The sequence below is a fragment of the Bombus vancouverensis genome, chromosome 1 (assembly GCF_051014615.1).
Source record: "Bombus vancouverensis nearcticus chromosome 1, iyBomVanc1_principal, whole genome shotgun sequence".
Taxonomy (NCBI): Eukaryota; Metazoa; Arthropoda; class Insecta; order Hymenoptera; family Apidae; genus Bombus; species Bombus vancouverensis.
Window position 1 is genome coordinate 18,216,990 of NC_134911.1, and position 23,986 is coordinate 18,240,975.

The 23,986-nt window shown below is 35.3% G+C and overlaps 1 protein-coding gene across 1 annotated transcript in view; it reads right to left on the reverse strand.

Annotated features, from left to right (window-relative positions):
* Nucleotides 1-2,957: 2,957 nt before the first annotated feature.
* Nucleotides 2,958-23,986, reverse strand: part of LOC117153273 (uncharacterized) — an 84,677-nt gene continuing 63,648 nt past the window's right edge. Inside the window, exons 5-6 of the mRNA XM_033327167.2 lie at nucleotides 19,189-19,303; nucleotides 2,958-18,277 (exon numbers count right to left, since the gene is read on the reverse strand). Coding sequence (XP_033183058.1) covers nucleotides 18,158-18,277; nucleotides 19,189-19,303 — 235 coding nt within the window. The 3' untranslated portion in view covers nucleotides 2,958-18,157. The remainder of the gene's footprint in view (nucleotides 18,278-19,188; nucleotides 19,304-23,986) is intronic.

Genomic DNA, 23,986 nt, shown 5'->3' on the forward strand with positions numbered 1-23,986 from the left:
TAAACTATTAGAACGTTCAAAAATCCTTAACACTTCCCCTGTACCATAAACTATCAATCGACAGCAAAACAAAACAAGCAAAATACGTGCTCTACCATTATGAAACTCATCGTACCATACAACCCTCGTTCCTCGATCATTCTGCCATTTCTAATAAACCAACTCTCTACATTCTGCTCTCTGCGGTCAGTCGATCAATTCTACGTATTCTTCTGTATCTCCTCTACTACGCAGCTTAAGCTAATAGAATGTTAAAAAATCCTTAAAACGCTATCTTTCCCTACACCCTAAGTTATCAATTAACAAAAAGAAACAAAGTACGTGTTCTATCATTACAGAACTACTCACACGATACAATTTTCGTTCCTTGATTATTCTTTATGATTTCCAATCAACCAAACCCTAAATTCCAGTCGCTCTCCCTTCCCACCCTGTCAATCAATCTAGTCTATGTACTCTTCCATATCTCCTCTACGGAGCCTAAACTAACAGAGTCCTAAAAAAATTCTAAACACTTCCCCGTGCCATAAATCATCATTTAATAACAAAAAAAAAAAAAAAATAGGAAAAGAGAAACAAAGCACGTACCATCATAAAACTCGTCACACAATACAATCCTCGTTCCTCGATCATTCTTCCATTTCCAACAAACCATCGCTCTACATTCTACATTCTACTCGTCCAATCGGTGAATACACTCTACGCCCTCTACGCACTTTCCGCTCTCGCCCCATAACCATCAGTAACGTCAGGTTTGATACGGCCTGTACGTTCCGCTGGTGGTTCTAGCCAGTTGCGGCATCCCGCGGGGGTGGCAGTTTCCGGCGATTAACTAAACTTTGGATCGATATATTTGCGCGCGTGAAAATCGCCAGGCTCGCCTTTGTCTCTCGATCGCGGATTTGTTGTAATACCTCCGGGAAACTCGTAAATTAACGGGGCCGGCCTCGACTTTCGAGCGGTGTCACGCGCGCGACAGCATAACGCCGGATAAACCTGCGAACGAAACGTTACCAACTCCAATGAGAGAAAAAAAGAAATAAAAGAGAGAGGCAACGAAGAGAATAGCCAGAGGGGGAAAAACCTATTCGGGGACGGATTTCGAGCGCGTCTGAAGCGTATTTTATCGGCCTGGTCGTTCAGGGTCTACTCGCTTTGTCCCGCTGTACTTTTTGCTGGTCGATATTGTTTTTTAATAACGGCACGAATAGAGACATTTATTATTTTATTTCTTCGCCCCTCATCGTCGATTTTAAGGGGCAGATTTAAATCGAACAGCGTAATCGTCGGAGAAATTATTGCGACGACAGAGAATGTTGGCACGAGAATTTTTTCCTCTATGTATGCGTATATACTATCACCGATATATACCTTAGTATTCTGACATTTCGATCCATAATTAACACTATGTAAATTAATGATGAATTAGTAATTACTCGTCGAAACATCACTTACTAACTTTTCATGAAATTACCACTTTATAAATCTAAATTGTCTGTTAAAACATATAGCAATAATACTTTTACATTTTACTAGTTAGAATATGTACTAGTACATACGTTTAATATTGAAATATTAATTGTTGCGCTGACATCGTAAATCTTCTATCAGCGTAAAAGATCCATCTTAAACTGACCTAGGATTCAAACGATAAAGAATTTGAAAATAAAGAGCTTCTTGAGTAACAAGATACTTAGTTCTAGATAAAGTTAGACAATCGCGAACTTCAGTTTTACAACTTCTGTCGCGAACTTCTGTCTAATTAAATTATAAATTTGTGATCTTCTAATGATTCTAAGATCGTTAAAAATTCTTCCATGACAAAATAGAATTAGATATTTGATAATCATTTTTTCAGAGAGTGCAGGCATTTCTGGGTTAACCAAGATCGACATTGCAATAATTGGACTCCGGATGTTTATGCATTTATATGATATTTAAACGTACAAAAATGTATAGAATACTCATCATATGCAAAAATATACAAAATATCGAGGTGAATAATCCCTTATAATAATAAGGTTAAACAAATCTCTATGTAAATTCTATTTCTGTAATTGTATTCATAAATATATGAATTTGCATAAATTACCAGTATAATTGGTGGTGAAATATTATGCTTAACACATATTATAGCTTAATTTGTTTGAAGTAAAATGTACACATTGTAGTTGTTGAATTTGTACAACGGTTTACCTTTATTTGGTGAATGACGTTCAATGCGGTTGACGTTGATTATTTGTCCTATTTGTACGATCAAATATTATTTTGCTTCCGAAAATTAACTATTGATATTCTGATCATAATTTTAATTGTAATTACAACGTTTTGTTTATATGTAGCATAAAATTTGCAAAAATAATCTAATTTAGTTATAGTTGAAAATAATTATAATAGTAAGAGCATGATTTCTTAGCAGATTCGTTCTTTGACTTTTATCCCGTTTTCAACTTTGATCGAGTGACATGAATAACTTTAAATTAATTACACAGAACGCTCAAAGTAACGGAAATTTATTAAGTAAATTTACAAAATCTCATTTATATTTAAATCATGAAGAACTTAGTTATTCGCCAGTAATTTGAAAGAATTAATTGAGTCACAGATTGTTTAACACTGATCAGTTTAATATAATTTGATCTTTAACACGATATTGCTTTCTCAAAACCAACTCTTGTAACAAAATTATTACACTAAATTTAGTTACGCGTTACTTGAAACATTATCTTTTGTTTGCCACTCGTTACGATTCATAACCAAGTAATCCAGGGAACCAAAGCACAAAATTATTAAAAATTAAACCAAGTTCGTTGGTCGTCCTCTTCTACGAAAATGTTTGATAAAATATTTATAAAATAATATCTTCTCACAAATTCATAAGAAAAAAATTACCTTGCAGCGTTCGAAAATTCAAAATTTAAGTCGGTGCAACAGGTATAAAGAACGGTATCACACGATTAAAGAAAAATAATTGATTTTTATTTCGAATGTATTAAGTTATCTTACATTCCGTCCCAAACTTTCCAGTTCGTAAACGAGATTTATTTACAGGGCTCTCTCTCTCTTTCTCTTTCGATTATTTTACAAATAAATATTCTTTTCCATTCTCATACTGTCGTTTCTTGGACGCGCACAAACTACAATCGACTCCCGTTTCTCTTTATTTGTCATGTCTGATTCTACATTTCTTCAGACGAAATACTCGCGATGTGCCACGTAGTTCATTCTTTCTTTCTCATTTCATATGCTTGCTATCTCTCTCTCTCTCTCTCTCATTCTCTCTCTCAAAAACAACGACGACGCAAATAAAATGTACAGGCTTGAAGTTCGCGAACGATAATACACTTCGGTGCTGAAAATACGAACGACTTTAACGACGCACATGTACGATTTATCTCTTCCTTCGCTACTAGCTATCATCTTTTTCCTATAAATACAGAGGACACGCTCGTACATGCTTATTATACATTCTCACGCGCAAACACTAGTAAGGATACGTTCATTCGCAAAAACGAATCCGTATCAACGATCGTAAATATAATTGGTGCACAGTTAACGCATACGATAAATAGCTTCTATACATTGCGGAATTAAGTTCTCCGCTTATTCGAGATTTTCATGTACATTTCTCTTACTTTAGGATCTGTTGTCAGCGATCCTCCAACGTTCAATACTTGGTTATTATCTCCTTTAACTCGTTCGATTCTGAAGTTCCGTAACTAACGTTCCAACTGTTATTCGTGAACAGAATATTCGTTCCTTCCACTCTCATGCATCGTATATTCGAAAATTATAGAGAAGTAGAAAAAGAAAAAGATTATGTGAAGTACACTGTGTATCGAGACAGGAAGGGAAGATCGAGTGATCTTACAAGACGATTTTTAAAGAGCCAATTAATTTTCTAATTTAACTACTACAGGCGTAGTAGACGAGCAAAATAATGCCAGGCAGGCCAGTTATCAGCGACTTTCAGTAAAGAAGGAGTTGTTGTATTTAAATCAATTAACCTTTGCGGTTTGAGTAGCATTTCGCATTCTATCTCGATTGATTTATATCGAGTAACCTATTTTTGAAAGTTCTTTGTGATTTCAATATTATATTTTTATATCCTTGTAACCAATAGCTTACCTACGTTGACGTATATTTGAATTAAATAAAAAGGTTCATTATTTAAATTAAAAATTGTTTGAAATTAAATTATAATGTCAAAGAATAGTGAGAACAGCAAAGAATCGAATGAAATAAAATACGGAGTCCAGTTCAAGGGTTGATAACGTCATTCGAAAGTAAATCTTGAAATGCCTTATTTTAGCTAACTTTGTATTTTAGGATCTTCATAAAATTATTTATCGCCACTGCGTTAATTTTAAACGAACATTTTAAATCAGCACCATTAATTATATTTTTTTATGCTTTTTCCTATTATCCCACTCTTGTACGAACGTCTTACCAATATTCAATATCAGATACAACGTTGACCACGTCAGCCTTGTGTGTGTCAATATTAACCAATTTTTATATTTGAATTTTAATTGGTTTAATCATATTAGCTAACATAGGATATTTTATAAATTAACCGAATCTCTTTAGCCACGAGATTTCACAGCCACGCACCGCTCGATTCGTTCCTTTGTCTCAGAATCGCTGTAGGACAACGTTCGATCGATTTTTTTCACACGGATAAAATCACCGTCGGCAAGAAAAATTTATTCCACGATAGGTTACGACGATATTGAACAAATTTCATGTATTTATAATAATACAAATAACGACATTCTCTGTCATCTCTCTTTACAAACCATAATCATTCTTAGACATCTATCAGACAAATAATAATTAACAATAAATGTCTACGAACGATATATCGCGATATTAACGCATTCTCCTCGTTATTTACTCTGCATTCGCATAATCGAGTGCGCTATTATATACATGTACTGAACTAGCGACGATTAAATACGAATAAGTTGGCGAGACCATAAACTCTTCGCTCGAATCCACACTCAATTTTTCGTCCAGGGTCTATAATTCAAGTTTTGAAAATATACGCACGTATTTCCGGTTAATTGAACTTTTCAGAAACTTTACACACTCAATACCAGCCAGTCATTCAACAAATCCACCCCTATTATTCTGTATGTCGTTTCGAACTGTGCGCGTCCTTTGTTCCTTAACTCGAAAATGAATTCGATATTTCGAAAGAACGTGTGCCATATAATCCGTAATTTTTATATTTTTTTAAGGTCGTAATAACTTTAGAATAATGTAAAATAATGATGCAATAAATATATTTGTAGAAATCGTTTCACTACATTTTATTTTACATTGAAACTTATTTATTGTTTTTCAAAACTATGCAATCGTTTTCTCTCAAAACAACCGAGTTCATTCGCATACATATTATTCACGCGTAATTATAACGATAAATATTTAACGCATGGTCCATCGTCTTTTAATAATGAAACGTGCTGTATATGTATATACTTACGTGAAACTACCTTGTAAATGAGCATCTACTAATTTTTTTTAAGGAGCTGCGTACACATCCTTGGTAGACAGATGTTCATTTTATCAAGATTTATACCTTGTAAACAAAACTGAGTTTTCTCGTGGCTACATACTAGATGATTTTCAAAAATAGACTTCCGACTTAGTGTACACACACTGAAACGACTTTACACGGTAAACATTTTATTATACGATATATGGATGCATCTCTGGAGAACAAGTTCTCATATATTTCTTTTTTCCTTCGATCAAGAACGATATACAAAGTATACAAAAAGACTTAAAACCGTTCAAATATTGGCATAAGTTATAGATCCACTGCAATCACCCAGTTGCTTCTTAAATGAACGAACTTATCTTCAACAAACGAATGGAAATTTCAGTGACGTTCTCATTAGGGAAACATACAGGTTCTGGGATAATATGTACGTAAAGAATTATGAACGTACGTGTATGTTTGTATGCGTGATAAATGATATATTGGTTTTGATTAAACACATATAATAAATATGCTTGTATCTTCGAAGAAATTCTTTATTTAAATAAAAAGTAATAAATATTAGCAAATATGAAAGTTGAGAGAAAAAATAAACTCCGCAATGCCAATTGATAGAAATTAATAAATATATTCCATATCAAAAATATAATTCATCCTAAGCATCATGCGTGAATTAAAATAATACTCGTAGGACTCCAACCCCAAGTTTCCGAATCACAACATACACCATATGATAGATCAGTTACAATCGATATATACAAGCGGGTTGCATTCAAACTAATCGATTACATATTATTCTTCGAACAAAAATACTTTTTCAACGTTATCAGATCAATTTACTTCAGTACAATTAACAACGATTTACTTATTATTAATTACTCTTCCATTCTCACGCATGTTGGTCTCACCAACTTTTTCAACGCTACTAATTTCTCTAAGTTACAAAATTATCGAAGACATTCAACACCATTCTTCGCTTTTTCCCCTTTTGCTCTATTAATTCTAAATCATTAGAAAATCAACATATAATACCTCTTATATACAAATCTATTAATATTAATAACATTAATAATAGTAGTAATAATAGTAACAGTAATAATAATAATAATAGTAATAATAATAATAATAATAATGGGTCGAGCACGACTATCATGACTAAATAATAACGTAACTACGACCAGGACTCGTTTTATCGCGAGACGAGTATCGATCGTATCGTCCGCGATCTCATTGTTTCCTTTTTCTTCGTTTATGAAAGGGACCACGGTGACGATGGAAAGGAACGTTAAGTTTAAAAATCGACGAAGATAGTGGGAAATACATACGAGTGGCGTACAAAAGCTTTTAAGCTTCATCCTGGCCCCGGTTAATTAATCATCTTCGTCTACAATATGTACACGGTACAAAAATAATCAGAATAACTGCGATCGTTCTCGACTCGAGGAACATCCCACCTTCTTAACGCTTAAACACCCTTTCGTTATTACTACCTTGCCACTAAAGACAGTGCTCGACTAGAATTTATTTCCTTTTCGTTTATGATAATTATCGTGCTCCATGTTTTCATTCTGCAAAAGTAGGAAACAATTTTTCTTCCTTTTGGATAATACCAAGAATCATAGTAATGTACTAATAGAGTAACATTATTCCAGATTACTTTTCTATTTCTCTTTTTAAGATTTTAAGAGCTTTTATACATAAACGATTTAATATATTTTTAGTAGAAATAAAGGTGGGATATTGCTTTTTGGGAACTGATTAATGCAAAGATAACTGCGATAATTATATCGAGTCAAAGGAGTGCTAATTGACACATGGACTACGTATGTATATATATATATATTATCCGAGGCTCGAGAATTTTGAGCTATGGAGAAATCATGAATTTCACATGCTGTACCTGACACGTATGCGTGATAGCGTGGGGATCTAGGTTCTGTCACTTTTTACCCCTAACTTACAACAACCTTCTGTGAACGCGTAACACTTCTACTAGTCCCTCCAGTCGTGCTAATATTTTCGTGTCAGTCAAACACACGGTTCCACATAAAGAAGAAAGAGAGAAAGAAAAAGAAGAAATAGAAAAATAAATGTTATATTTCCACTTATGTTTCCACTCCAGAAGTACGATAATTATAACGAAATATTATTTGAATATTTTACTAGTAAATCCTAATTCCCCAATTCAGTGGCACGGTAGAATAAAAAGCAATAAATAGACGATGAGAATAAATTAATCGAAGAAGGGTTTCTCGCGAAAAATCAATTCGAATAGGAAAAGTGCAAGGATCGTTCTTCCCGTTCGAGAAACCACGAATCGCATTATTTAAACTAGTCGTTAAAGCTTCGGATACAATTCCGTGGAAAGCTGTTTGCGCGCATTCTCAACTCGTTCAAGTTTGATACGCGAGAACAGTGAACGAAGCTCTTGGATTACTTTGTATTCCCACGCGGTTAATTGCTGACCACAGAATGTTTCGCGAAATGCATGCTTTTTCTTGTCGTTTCTTACGTATCGTTTCTTCCCTTTAGTTTCACATGTTCGCGTACGATCGATTATTGTTACCTCGTAATTGATTCGTAATTGATCGCTCGAAGTGTGTGTTAATCTGTTAATTGAAGAATTATTTTTGCCCATAAATCACTTGCTACTTTTACATAAATTAACGCCATTAAACGTTAATTATATAAAAAATGTTATTTTATGCCAATTTTATATGTAGTATATTTATTAAAATAAGTCAACAATCCTTAAACATAAATAATAGTAATTGCCAAATATAGATTTTATTTTTTAATTAAAACGTTCTTTTTTTCCATCTTAAGGACATTAGGCGTGTGACTTACGGACAGAAATAAACGAAAATTATAATTTACCACACATTTTAGGTGATAATATATAATTTTGTGAAAAATGTAAAAATGATACAACGTTGTTATAATTACAAAAATAATGGCTATGCAAGTATGATGCAATGACAACTTAACTAATTGCTCTTAATTAACAGGTTAATGATAGGCGAATGTCTTTTCCATAAAAATAACGAAGTTATGATATAATAATTAACATTGCATTGTAGTGTATTAAAAAATCATGACTCAACGAATATAGTATTACCGCTAAAGTCCATATCGTGAATATATCATCTCTCTTCGATTAACACGAGAATTCGGTGGGAAATACTTAATGCCGATATTAAGCAATTCGTTATTGGATTTCAAGTCGTGAAAATATTGAAGACAGTGAGTGTCTTTACTTGTATTCCTTTGTACGTAATGATAAAAATTATAATCACTAATTATAATTTTATCTTGTCCCTCGACAATGTCTTTTTTCTTTTCTGAATATATCTATTATTTGTTTCGTTCATGTCAAATATGCTTGTTTCAAAATTTGAGCTTGCTGGCACGTATATTCTTTTTTTTTTAGAAATTATAACATGTAACAATTTTTTAAAAAAACGCTTTGGAATTGTAGGAACGAATACTAAAACATTTCTAATTTATTAGATTTTTAAAAGCAACTCCGCATGTACCGACATAATAATAAAACATTTTCTAAAATGATTTATACAAATCTGACAAATGCCTGACTAGCAGTTTTACATGAAAAATTTAAGCCAATAAATAAATGAAAGCACCCGATACGTTTTAATTATCGATTAATTACTCGATAATTCTGTCGATAAACGTGATCGTTATGTTGCAAAAAATGGGAAAGCGTCCTTTTCATTCGTAGAAAAACCGAAACGAAACCACACAAATGTAATAATTTTAAATAATTTCTTCACCCGCTATATATAAATAATTTCGTATACGACGATCTTTTCCAATTAAAAGAAAGACCCAGTCGTAAATAATTCTTTTTTTCAATTACTATCACCAGTAACTAGCTTCCTTAAAAAACGAATCTATTACATTTAAATTATCGTGTTCAATATCGTGACTAGAATAATAGTAATTTATAGACAGACTGCAAATGTTTATACAAATTTATATTTTCCTCAACACGATCAAAGAAGTAAAAGTTACAGATTCATTTAGCTCTCTAATCGTATCTAATTATAAATTACTATATTTATAAAATAACACTTACAAAGTATATAATACTTTATAATAGTATTTTACTTTGAATTTTCTTCATTTTTACGTATTTTCATTTCCCAATAAATGCATAAACATCTACAGCCTAGTCTTAAAAAGTATAAAATTTATATACTTCACACCTATGCTATATTTTCGTCTGAACAAATCCTTTCCAAAATTCTACTATCGTAGAACAAAAGTAGAAGAAGATTACGAAATACAGATACACTTGAAGCACTAATGAACAGAAGTTCGTTAAATGTTCCATGGATCGATCTAGCATCGATTATGCTAGAGGGAAGGGCTTGAACAGGTTTAATGAGGAATAACAGGGTGACCGCAAAAATGAATCCCGATGAAACCACAGGGATTCGATGTTATGGCGCCGCTCGTATGATGAGCAGCCACGCATTGCCTGCGTCAATTAACCACCGCGGTAATTACGCTGCTATGTCCACGAATGTGGATACTAAATTACAACTCTGACTCGATGAAAGACCAGCTGCCATGTTCTTGTCTCTCTTTGCGTTTCTACCTATTCAAGCTCGCAGGCTTTGATTTTTCCTTTCATGAAAATTTTGAGCAAATACGATTAAATAAATACGGACGTGAATCGAGGGACTAAATTATATTTTATAATTTCTGTTTTTAAACTAATAGCTATCGGGTGGAAATCTTATTTGATTGTTTTATACATTTCGAACGTTTAATATAATAACACCGGTTTTTAGTAGAAATGTTCTCTCTTGAATATTTTATTCGATTTTTTTTATTTTAATATATAAGGGTTGAAAATTGTCAAATTAAAATAGAGATCTGACGCGATGAATAATTAATAGAAAATCGTGTACTAAAATTCCAATCTCCATATAACTTCGTATATTTGGATGAACAACGTAAAATAATTTAAAATCGGATACGCTTCTAAATTATGATATCTTTCGATATTATGCTACTTCACATCCAACTAATAATACGAAATATTCTTCGATCACTCGTATCACCCGTATGTTCAATTAATATTCACCATTTCACGTTCGTGCAGATGTTTATATTTGAAGTATCTCTTCGAAACTGGTAGCATTATTTGCACATGTGTACAAGGAGATTATTTACACGAAACATTTCCCTTACTGCAGTCTCCACCTCTATCTTTCTATTGACACAAACAACAAATATTGGATTCCATCTTTCTTTGCCGCGTAGCCTGGTTACAAGTTTGTCACAGATGCCGAACTGCGCGTCATTAAAAGTTAACTTTGACCTCGCAAATTCTGCAAGAATTAATGGTCTATTAGAAAACGAAACTTAAGAACGAATATAAAGTAACTTTCTAAATTATAAAAATTATGGGCTACTGATACTGTGACACGAGAAACATTTATTACAATTTTTCCGTAGAAGTTTCTTGGCTATTTTTACTCGAGTCGAATATCACCGTGGAACGGCAACGCCGTCGTTCAAGCAAAAGCGAAACTTTCACGAACTGTATAAAGGGACGATACAATTCCAGTGTGTCTCTTGATCTCAAATGAAACTAGCTTCAATGTTAAACGTCAGGATACTGTTCCCAAAAGGGTAGGATTTGCATGCGGAAGCCTTAATTAAATTGTAAGAGCTTCAACTTTTTGACTCGAAATTAAGTAACATAATCTCTTTTCAAATTTAGGGCAGACACATTCGCTAATAATCGCATCAATAAACATGAATATTGTAAATACTCTTGAAATAATGCTAATTTGAGTAACCGTGGAAGAAAAATAAAGCAATTATCGTTAAGGATAAGAGCAAGATAAATTATTACTAATAGAGTTGTTTCGCTACTGCTCATTCTCAAAAAGCAATCAATAACAAGTCGAATAATCCTGGACGAAGGAACAAGCAAGTTGTTTATACTGACATAGCAAAAAAAGGAAAACAACGTTTCGACTGTGAACTTTCTGAAGAATTATAAAAAATTAACTTTCATCGCAAAAGATTAAATTACTATATGTTCAACATTAAAGTGACGCATCTTTTTTGAAAAACCTGCTTGTTAACCTACGAAAGAAGCGTTCTAAACATTTTGAGATTACCCTTTCGCTATAAATGCCAATACCTATTTACATATTAAATTATCTAATTAGCCACGAAATAATTTTTTTCTGAAAATTTCATTTACTTTAAAATCCTAGTAATTTATCTTTTGCGAATAAAATACACTAAATTTCATTCTTTAAATATCATTGACGCATACGGAAGTACTTTCGTATTCTCGTTGCAATTGTTTATAGTGAATCTTATATCATTCATCGACGATGTTCATGTTCATAATTTTTAATTATTCAAAGGACTAGAAAATTGTATTTTGTATCGTACAACTCGAACATTTTCTATCATTTTTGATAAAAAAATATGAAGATCGTGCGGCGGACAACCGTACGAGGATCGTGCTCGTAACGTAAGGGAGGTCACTTCATAAAGAGCGACAATGATCCTCCATAATAGCGAAAGCTTTAAGCAAATTAGATTGTGAGATATACATAAGACGTTTAACAGATATCGTACGGTTAATACGAACGGGATAAGTCGCACATAGGATACCTGTACCAGGTTCTATCGTTACTCAATTCGTCTGACTGACTTTGGATTTGAGTTCACGTCGAGTCGTTGGATCAACAATGTTGGCTTCAAAGGCAACGATCTATTTGTCACGCGTTGCAAGATACGTCACAAGGCTTACCGTGATGGAAGCATGCATAAATTACACGCATCAGCTATGTCTCTGCGAGATGCGAGAGACGGAACCTGGAATCCGGTTTCTATCGAATTCAATTCGTGTAACCAGTGTCACGGAAATGTGAACGTTGAGAGCACATAGTTGCCAACAATGATAGTAAGTTGATTCTATTTTTCATTTTTTCCGCATATATTCAAAAATTGTACACGACAACTAGAAAAATATCAGGGATAGTTTATAAAATTATTATATGTGAATTTACTTTCTAATATTGAAATAGAAGAAATATTGAACACCATAATTATACGTATAGGGTTGGTGTTGTTCCGCGAACTGTCTTAACTGGTCTCTTTTGTAAGTCAAAATAAATCCACTAGTATAGCTGAATAATTAAAAAATCTTCCAGAGAATGGAAAACTTCTACCTTTTGTTAATCCAGTATAATCCAGTATTCTTGGATCATGAATGGTTACAAAAGTTCTTTTTCTTTTTACGTTACTTTCATTTAAATTGCTTATGCGATAAGTTCAATTAATCTGACATATAAAACCATTAATAATCATTATAACCGTCAGACACGTATAAATTTCGACTATGGAAAGGATTTGTCAAACAATTTTACTACTTGTTTACTTACAAATATCAGTTTGCATAATTAATTATCTACGCCACGATATATGTCCTATACCTCTCATTCTATGTTCTGAATCTGACAAAAAGTTAATCATCGGCTGTTTTCAAAAATTAATTCGAATTAATTCTCAATGTATAGAAAAAACGATTGCAAAATAAAAGTTTCAGAAAGGATCAATTTCCCCATTTTATACTACGGAACCTTTCCATGAACAGGTTGCTCTAAACGATTATCGAAATAATACACGATCGATATTTCGTTCGAAATAAGCAAGAAATCGTCTGGTATAATACACGTACACGGTTATCTATCGTGGACGTTTCCCAAACTGTAACCACGTTCCCGGCTTAGGACCCGTTTAAGATAGAAACGACACGTAGCAAAAGAGCGGAATTCTCGTTCGTCCGTGATTTTTCCGTGGACGTGGTCACGTGTCGCGTGCGACGATGAAAGTGATTTTTCTCGAGTCCGCGTTTCGCTTGCTATTTAGAGCGCGTTTCGAGTTGAACCAGGAAAATGGTACGTGCACGAAAATCAGACCTGGTCGAAGCAGCTGACACCCGATCCATTTCTTCTCCTCTTTTCCATTACACCACGTTCGTGTCCGGCCTTTCCCAATCATTCAGAACATTCTGCGTACATGCTATATATTCGCTGCTTCCTCATCGTTGACGAGGAAATTTGTAGAAGAGTAATAATTTTCCTCCTCGAATCGGCGAAATCTCATTTCTCTTTTTGCCGCTTCCATTAATTTCCACGGATCGCTGCAGCGTATAATTTTGAACGATTCCATCGCTTTTTCTCTTCTTCCGCGTTTTAGATTTAAAACGTTGTATGATTGATACAGAACAGAGCTACGTGTCTTCTCTACGTTCAAGTTTCAGACAGTAGAAGACACGTTATTCGAAATTAAGTTAAACAATTCTCTCGGGAAACGTATTCTCTGTGTTTTACGATCATACGACTCGTTCTCGAGAGAGCACCGTTTTAAACGGATCTTTAATGTGGAAAGACAATGTCATACAGTTGTCCGATACACCTGCGCCGCCTCTTTCAACCATCTATTTTTCATCGAAGCCATATAATATCGCTCGATACAGCGAAATCGATCTCATCACTTATTGCTCTTCTACTTCTCGCCTATCTTGTCAACCGTTTCTCTCTCTTTCTCGCCAAGAAGGAATATGGCGTGTGACAAAGTGGCTTTAAAGCAACTGACCCACAATCCGCTCTGTAAGAAGCGTTTCAGCTTCTTCTTTTTCCTCTCTTCTTTTTCTTCTTCTTCTTCTTCTTCTTCTTAAGCTTGATCGTAGTGGCAGATATAAAAGAATTGCGAGAAATAACAACAATTTATTGTACGATATGCGGAAATTAATCACGTTTTTTGTTTCTCGATTGGCTTCGTTTTCTGCTTAGGATTCGTTTATTTTGCTGGATTTTCTTGGATTCAACGTGGGCAGTGATCGTAGCATTACGTAAATTCTTCTACAATTGAAAATTTTTAAAGCGTCAGCGGGTAAAATTTGATGTACTTGAGAATTAGTTACAGGCTCGGTAATATTGTTCTTAACATTTCTGAACAGAGATTCAGTGTATAGGCCCGTGTTATATTCAAACGCGTAACATATATTGTTATAAGTCACAATGTTGATTTTCCACTGCTCTTCTTTTTCTTCTTCATTGACACAACAGCAAATTATACTTGTAAGTACTCACAACTGTGATTGTCTATGTTTAATAAATTTTTGATACAAAAGAAGCATCTTTTCATTTCAGATCTGCCCTTTAGAATATTGTCGTAACGATACCTTTTAATAAAAATCAGTGCTACTAAGTGATCAAGGCAGTGATTTTTCACAATATTCTATCACTAATACACAATTTGTTAGCACATAAACATCGAATTATAAATTCTTCAATAATTAATTCCTCCTTCAACGAAGAAGTCATACCGTTTATCGTTGCACGTTCTTTTCTTCAGCAACATAATTAACACAGTGTTCTCTAGAACGAAATATGGTCAGCAGTAAAAAATACGGTCAGTAGGTAGGCAAAAGCTCGTCAAGTCGATTCGAACACTTTAAGATCCCCTGGTGAGACTTGTGCTGAGCCACCACGCTGGAAGTAATTCCCTTTCAGCACGAGAATCGACCCCTCGAACAGTTGGCTCGCTATCTACCCCTGTTTACAGCGATAGCCGAAGCACGTAGCGGAAGAACAGCGTCCTCTTCCAGCCACTGAAAAGCTTCGTCGCTCCTTTCTTCCTCTTCCTTTCCACTTCACTTACGACCCACGATACACTCCTCGATCGGGTGCATAGGGAATAACGATAGTTCGTATCGACACAACAGTCCTTCAGGATATTTTCTGTACCAACTATAAAATCAAAGGCGTCCGAGAAGAACATTGATGATAACTGTCTTCCAGTAAGGCAAAATAATGCCAATTTATTATGATGAAGTTTTTCTTCGTCTTGAAGTTAAACAGATTTTACGAACGACACTAACGGGCCGAATGGTTTTATAAAAACAAAGGCAATAATACGATCTTGTCAATTGTTTATCGACTGTCCGATATCTTTACTGTCTTTTGCTGATCGATCTTGAAGCATCAAAAGAATATGCAAAGAACAAGCGTTTAAACGGATCTTAGAAATCGCCTGATGTAAGACAAGAATCAATAATCTCAAAGCGGAAATAGTCGAAAGGAGGTGAGGATCTGCCGAAGTACAACTACTTCTTCAGAGGTTACATATTAATAGCAGCTGGTACTTCTACTGATATTCCTAGGACGCGAGGTTCTCCTTGGAAATCTATCCGGAATATCTCCATAGAAATAGTTCCGCACGCAATTGCAGACTATCAGTTCCTTGTCACTTTCCGCCTTTCGATTACGCCACCCGCGGCGTGTCGACTGCATAAGCAATCGAGCAACTAGAGAACGTTCTGCATCTGAAACAGCACTGTTCCGCCAGCATTTCGCCGAGGTCGCACCGATGAAAAATGTCGCATCGTCTGCAGCCGAGATACCAACCAGTGTGATCGCCGCTGTCACGTTCAGCCATTCGAAGCTGCTTCTAACTATTCGAAATCGCGTTTCGAGAACCAAAACGAGTCACATTTTCATCAGCTCACGATTCGTCGCCTCTTTTCTTCCTTTCCTCCTTCAATCTCTTTTCACAAGCTCCTGCGCTATTTTTCGTCTTTCTATGCGCTGAACGAAGACACGCTTTCCTCCCTCTTCTCTCCTCCATCTTCCTTTTCACTTTTCTTCATTTTCGTCATCCCTTTCAATGACCAACAATTCACCTCGTTTCTCGAACGTTTGCTTAGCACTGTACACGAGACGCTCGTTGTAACAAGGGCTCCTCGCGAGACAAGACGAAGCGCCCGTTGTAGCGATACCAGCTTCGTTTGTCGATTTTCTCCGACGCCTCTGTGTCCCATGGCTCCCGACCCGAACGCAGGGACAAGGATGCTATTTCTCGAATACTTGTTCCTCGTTTCGCTGCAACGACGCTCCTAGTAAATCCAACAGCGAGAGTAGGTATTGTATTATTATCTGCTATTCGCGACCAAAGTACCGTAGGTTTTAATCTCGCAGATGTTTGAACCCATAGAAACCTGTGATTTCACTCTCTCGAGTCTATTCATTCGTTCATTTCTTGATATAAAGTTGAACGTTTGTTGGTAAAATTTCTAGCGCAATTTGCTCTCGTATCTGTATCGATTAATGATTCATTAAAATGTAGGTAAACGAATGCGAGTGTTCGCTCTGAAACGTCGCAGCTATTGACACAGAAAATGAACGATAGGAAAAATCAATTAATTGAATACACTTTTCGAATTATCATATTTCAAACAAACGTTAGATTCGAATGATTATACCGGTTTTTCGATGGATCGAAGAACCACACTTTTTTGCTCGAACATTTCCGCTTGATTTCCCACAGCTTCATCAAGCTGCTCGTGAAATTGGAGTTCTTCTGAGGTATCCGATCCTCGGTGCGAACCTTCTACCCGTTCTTACTCGAAGCAATCACATCTAGTATTCGTTAGAAAGATCTAGGATATACTGGTTTCTTTTAAGTGGCGTGCGCTTCGAAAACAGATATGGCAAATGTTGACTAGTCGGAGTTACGTTTATCGCCAACAGATGCGTTCCACGTTTGATTCCCCTTTTCTTCATACAGTTCGTCGCTATACGTCGCTATGAGAAAATGGTTTTATTCTTAGCTCTAAAGGCTTTTCCGCGCCAAGTAGACGAGTATCAGCGCTTTTACGTGTCGTCCATCTACGATTAAACACTCGATGACCAGATTTTCAAGGAATCGAGTGTTTCATGTGTCACGGTTGTAATTTTCATTTCCTCCTTTCCACTGCTGTTCCATAGCAAAGCTGGAAATAGAATTTAACGTGTCGTATCGACATCTTCTAATGGTCTCTCGTAAATTTCTTTCGTTTTCATCTGTATTCCCCTATTAAATCACGTCAGCTTCACGCTTTCTGTTCTCTCCTTTAGTACGACACGCGAGGCAATACTCGAACAGAGCAGCTATTTGACAAATAACAACTTAAAACGTAATCAAGATATGGCGCGTCTATGTTCAGCATCCGATCTTAAACCGATCCAGCTCATGTATTCGATTCTCGAGCATCGAAGCACTACGAATAGTAGAGCAGTGGTGACAGCACGATGGAACACGTCCACCTTGGCGCACGTGCCTTCTGATTGCATGATTAAGCCCGTCGCAGTGTCCGAAAGCACGTTCTCTTCTTTGTTTTCCACGAGCGTTTCCCGTCAAAGAGAAACGGTTGCCGCACGAGCGCGGCGAGGAAGTTCGCGTGCGGAGAACGTGGCGAGAGAACTTTCTTCCTGCCTCTCTTTGATCGTGTCCAGCCGGTTTATTCCCTTTCCTTAACTTTTTCTCGTCCTGCGTCTCCTTCCTTTTTCCTTTCTCCACATCCTTCCCCTTTGTCTTTGTTACCTTTTTCCTTTTTCTCCTTCGCGCTACCTCTCTTAATACTCTCGACCCACTCGTTGCTCGCGTGCGCGTGCCTCCTTTTTTCCTCTTCTTGGTTGCTCGTCGGAAAATAAAAAAATATTCTGGCGAATCTGAAGCGGAGAACGAACGGGGGCCCCGGTTTCAGCACGACGCTCGTGATGCACGGAAATCGTCCCCTTTTTCTGGCTACGAGTGCCGCCTAATCGTTTACGTGAAGTACCTTGCTAGCACCGCCAAAACGACCATCACTAGTGTCTGTACTTTGTACACGCTAGTAGCGCCGCTACCGATCCAGCACTCCTTCTCCGTATACGGCGCACAATGTTCCTGAAATCATCCGAAAATCGCGTACAGGTTAATAGCGTTATGGAAAAATCGCTAGTGAACAGGGAACGTCAACCGGTTGACACGTGACGATGGTCATCGGTGACCCACGTTACTAGATAAATTGCATGGACTAAAAAACTGTTAAACTTGACGCAATACGATAGCTTACATAATATGTGAATGTATTTCTTAGAAAGCGATATAAACGTGAAATATTTGTACTTGCACGAGGATTGACTCAGCCTACACCGTTTAAGGGTTGATTTAATATGCCTGTATTGGATCATGCAATTTTTTAACATCGTTAACGAAGTAAACATTGACGGTAAGAGACACTGACATAAGAGAACTGTGGCAAACTAAAAATTGATATTGATGGATAAATAAGAAATTAATTGCAAGTATGTGTGCAGGAAAATAAACTATTTTATTTCACCATCTTCGATAAGAAGAAGCCACCCGATTTGTTTTATCAGAAGACCTTACGTGTATAGACGTATCGCGAAAGAACTCATCTATTCTGCCGTTTTTAATTCCTTTCAAGTATCAAACAAAAGGTTGAAAATATTAATTTAATAGCCAAAAAATGTACTCATTGATCTTCTTGGTGAATTCTAGATCCAATTATATTGTACACAACATGCAAAAAAAATTTTTAAAAAAGCGATGAAAATCTTAAAGAATAATGAAATTAAAAAATTCGTTCATATCTTCGATGAAAGTAAAATTTTCATCGGGATGTAACATCGTCTCCCAACGATATACAGGTCCGTGTAAGTATTTTGCACCGTATGTTCAGCCAGTAGATACATATTTTAAGTAACTTCACGAGAGCTGCAGCATTACACGACCGGACGTGCCTCGTTGTGGCGACAACAGTTTCTCCCGAGGCAAAAGTGGCAAATATTTACCTTAAGAAGTGAGGTCGACATTCTGTCGAGGAACCCCTTTGCAAATTGAGCTGTGTCATAGCCACATTGCCGACGAATCGTATGATGCGAGCATTCCAAAAATTCCCTGAAGCCACTGCAACAGACGTATCCCATTTTTAGTCCTGTCGATTATCCAGAACTTCGTAGTTCAACTTCTCACTCGATGCTTTTACGCTTTTACGTTAAAGCCTGCAAAGCTGAAACGTTTATTCGCAAGAAGGATCTCTCGAAACCTTCCACTCTAAAACACGAATACATCTTTACATAAATTTTTGCTTTGCAGATAATTGTCGCGAATTTGCTCGAAGGTAAGTTTCGTCAATAGCAATTCTCTTTAAGGTTATCATATGTCTTGTAGTTGATTTACGATGTCCACGCGTATGCGCTTGAACGTTCCAGTTTTAATTGATAATTCCGAATTAGACATTCGAATTAGATAATTTATTCGTTCCTACAATGTTAACTTTACATTGCTACGAACACTGACACGAAATTCAATATCAATTCTTTACCTTGAGACAAATGAACGTTTCGTCTAATCAACAGTTAACTTTATCTTATGAAAATACCAGTTTGAAAGTAACAAGGCAAAAGAGTTATGTAGTTACAGATAAAAATGTTATCCCTCATTATGCACTTGTGATATCTAAGGTCAAATCAAACGGCGAGCTGGTGAAATTTATAACGAAGAATTAATTAACAATCGAGCTTAATGAATGGAAAAAGAATCGTAACGAAAAGAAATATTCTTCTTTACTCTTTATATAATGTTAATTGAAAATTATTACATTATCCGTTCCATTCTCTAAACTTCATATCAATAGATTTTCATTTGTTCTAATCGGTACAAAATATAGTACAATAATAAAAAATTATCACAATAGAGAACGCCAAAGTAGTAGTCGAATATTTTGCGTTAAAATCTGAATAAATTTTCAATCTAGAAAATAGCACATACGTTATTCATTGGAAACTAAGGCGATCAGTTTGTATTTAAAGATTTGTCAACGTTTTGAAATTATCTACGTATGTAAAACACACCACCGTAATGTTACGATTTCACGGTTTAAAAATAGTTCAGGGAAGATAACATACTATCTATTCAATTTGTAATACAGGAGTTTCAAATTGTCAACAACCTATCAAGACATTAACAGCTGGGATAATTTTATGAAGCACGCATTTGGCAAATTACATCCTCGCTTCTAAGCGGCAAGCTCCAAAGATAAGATACACGTGAGCGTTCCGGATATTAAAACTCGAAAGGCGAAGCGTGAATCGAGAGATCTCTCGACGTCGGAGTTTCTTTGCCACCCGTCTCTTTCCTGTCAACGCAGCCAATCTTGTTTTTCTTTCAATTTCCCGGCGCAGCGACTGAAAACGCGCAACGAAATGCAAATTATATTACATCCTGCGACGAATGCGCCCCGATTGAAACGTATCGTGGTTACGATTCTTGACGATAAAACAAATTGCACGCGTCTGGTCTATTTCCGAAGCCAAATCCACTTTTGTCATTTGAAAATTTCGTTCTACAAAACTGGTTCGAAAAATGTTTCTATAATCAGTAACAAAATTAGATACTAACTTGTAAATATTGTATTATATTGACTTATAGTACAGTCTATATTAGCTTGTAAACCGGACTCAAGAGAAGTAGTCTTTTACTTTAGGTTTTTAAATTATAAATTATAACCATACGTTCTTTATTTTCCATTCGATTGCGATTTTCTATCGTTGAACGATTTCTTATGTGCGAGGCAATGAGAAAGAATGCTCGTTAATCCGCGTGATTTCTTGTTTGAAGTTTTATATTAAAATTTTCTCGATACTCTACAAATTTGTGTTTAGTGAAACGCGAGCGAAATTGGAACATAAATATTCAGAGTTAACCTAACTGCATGTCGTAGACTATAGTCGAATTTAACATTGAAATCGTGTTGAATTTCATTGAAATAAAATTGTGCTTAGCAGTAACGTAGGATTTATATACTGAGTGATACGATGGATTCAAGAGCATTTATTTTCCTACTTTGTAAATTCTAATAAATTAACGTAATTGCATATACCATATTTTAGTGCTGTATACATTTAGTAGCGTATGGAATACATTATTCTGTATTTATTGGATCTATGGAATATTTGGTTAACGTCGGTCTACTAATGGATTGACTTATTTTTATTCCTGCTAGAGCAATTAAGAAAATACACTGCTATAAAATGCAATGATGTTTATAAGAAATCACGAATTGGCCATTATAATTTCTCTGACAATCCTTTCCATTTTTATTTTTTTCAGTCATGTGAACAATCAATAGACGCTCCAAAATTATAGTAATATAATTTTTCCTTTCTTCTTGCATTTAAAAATTTCATTTCGCCTGATATCAATAGCAAGTATCCAGAATAACGCTTTGTATCCATAACGTTGCATAGCACAAATCTGCAGTATAATATTTCACATATGAAAGTAATTGCATTTGATTGTCAAGAACTAAAAGTAGGAGAGCTAACGATTCCAATGCAAAAACAGAATGAACATGAAACAACTAATGTGATATGTATCTATCTGCATACGATTTTTTCGAAAACTATGAATATAAAAACAACTGATGTAATTATGTATGTATGTTTAAACACATTGACAGCATGAATTTAATATGTACGTAGTTTCTTGAAACTAAATACATTTCATATTTAACGATTTGTTGGCACAATATTGCAAATGAAAATTAATTCGTAGACTCGCATCTCAGACATACCTATAAGAACTACTCTGAATCAATTTCTTTGAAATTAAAACTATTTATTATAAATCCATCGTATCTGCGTGTAACATTGAAGAAACACAGTCTGCCGATTTTTCACAATACGAGAGTATTGGTGCGTGAAGCCCATAATGCGGTGGAAAATATCTCATGTGAAAATATCATCAGCGGAAAAATCCATGGAAGCGTTTCCGGGATTTTAATTAAACGTATTTATACGATTTCAACTATAGGTTCGCCGAATTTTTTTTTCCTCGTATTTCAACGGCGACGTTCAAATCCCCCTGCCCCTTCCCCCCTACAGAACATCGATGGAACTGCGCAAAATCTCGCGTTTTCGCAAAAGAACATTAATTGTGGAGTACACTATGTATCCTATTGTATATGTTGTCGCTATCGTACATTATGAAAAAAGTACGGAAAATTGGGCGAGTCGTTATTTATGATTTCAATGCGGAATGTCTAACTTTGTATTGAAATTCGAGACTAAGGGGGGAAAAGTTTCGGCAAATGACAAAGAATAGACTGATTCGATGATGGATTTACGCGCTGTTAGTACAATACATCAGTTGTCCGCGATGCCATAAATCGACGTCAAAATGAGACACGCGTAATTCCACCATCTTTTGGAATAAAACTTTCTATCAGAGTTCCGGGATACTAGCCGTCTGTCGTTTATCAAAACAACAACAGATTGAACAGCTTCTGAATTCCATTGTTCAAAAATACTATATGAAACAAAGTTTCACGGAGGAATTATTTCTGAGACTTTGCTCTTACTTTTATTGATAAATTTTTCTATAGAAAATATTTCTTACTTGTAGATTCTTTTAGTATCGTTACGTACGTATATTGCGGACATAAAAAAAAGTATAACAGTATACGCATACCGTTTAAAAAATCGAATCGATTGTATCCATTGAAGAAATTTTAAATAACTCGTGCATTTTAACGAATTTAAATATCGCGGGATTATCGAAATAACTCGTTTCGATATACGTACAGATGAGATACACAGTTATTGCATAAAGTTATTTCGAACGCGTCTAATCGATTTACATAAAAAAAAAGAATTCAAAAAAGGAAAGAAAAAGCTTGCCCATATACGCACTTTAGTTCGACGAGATTAAAGCTTTAATCTAGAGAAGCGCTACTTCGCAATATACGAAAAATATAAAATATTCAAAATCGCATCTCTCTGTTCCATGTTAATAACATAAATTTCTTAATATTCTGTTCGAAGAGAACAGTTGCCATTATACATATTATACATTCAATATTATGAAATACCTGTTCCTTCTTCATCGTCGATGATAAAAAGATATCTAGCATAATACAAGAGAAAAATTGAATACATTTAAAAAAAATGTAAAAGGAACAGGAAGAAAATGAAAAAAAGAATGGATGAAAGATATTAGCTATAGAAAACTTAGATAAAAATTGTTATCTTAATATCAGCAACAATTCTTTCTTATTTTTTTCGTACTTAAGCAATTTTCTACCGATAGAAAATACAATTCGATGGAAAATGACCTGAAAAATGCAGAAAAGTTAATAATTGAACAGCGATTTAAAAAATTCTTCCTGTTGTTATTCGGAATAACCGCAATGAAAAACGCAGGAATATCAAGAGATGTAAAAAAAAAAGAGAGAAAAAACATGGAAGAAAATAATGCGCAACGTTCGATACGTATTCGCATTGTAGTTACGCGTTCGCTACTAGCTTTTCATCGCGTTTGTACTTTTTCCTCTCTTTTTTTTTTTCGACGAAGCCGTGTAAACATGACGCGAGGGAGGAAGCTTTTCACGCTGATGCCTGTATATAGAACGTAATGTCATTAGCTTATCTACGCCACGGTCTGTTGCAGCTTTTGAAATTGTGCATCACCCGCTCGAAGAAGTCGGAGATGGTTGACAAAAAGAGAAAGGGATAAGAAGAGCGAGAGACAGACGAAGAAAGAAAGGGAAGGGAATGGGTAAAACAGAAGGAGAAAAGGAGGGGAACAAAT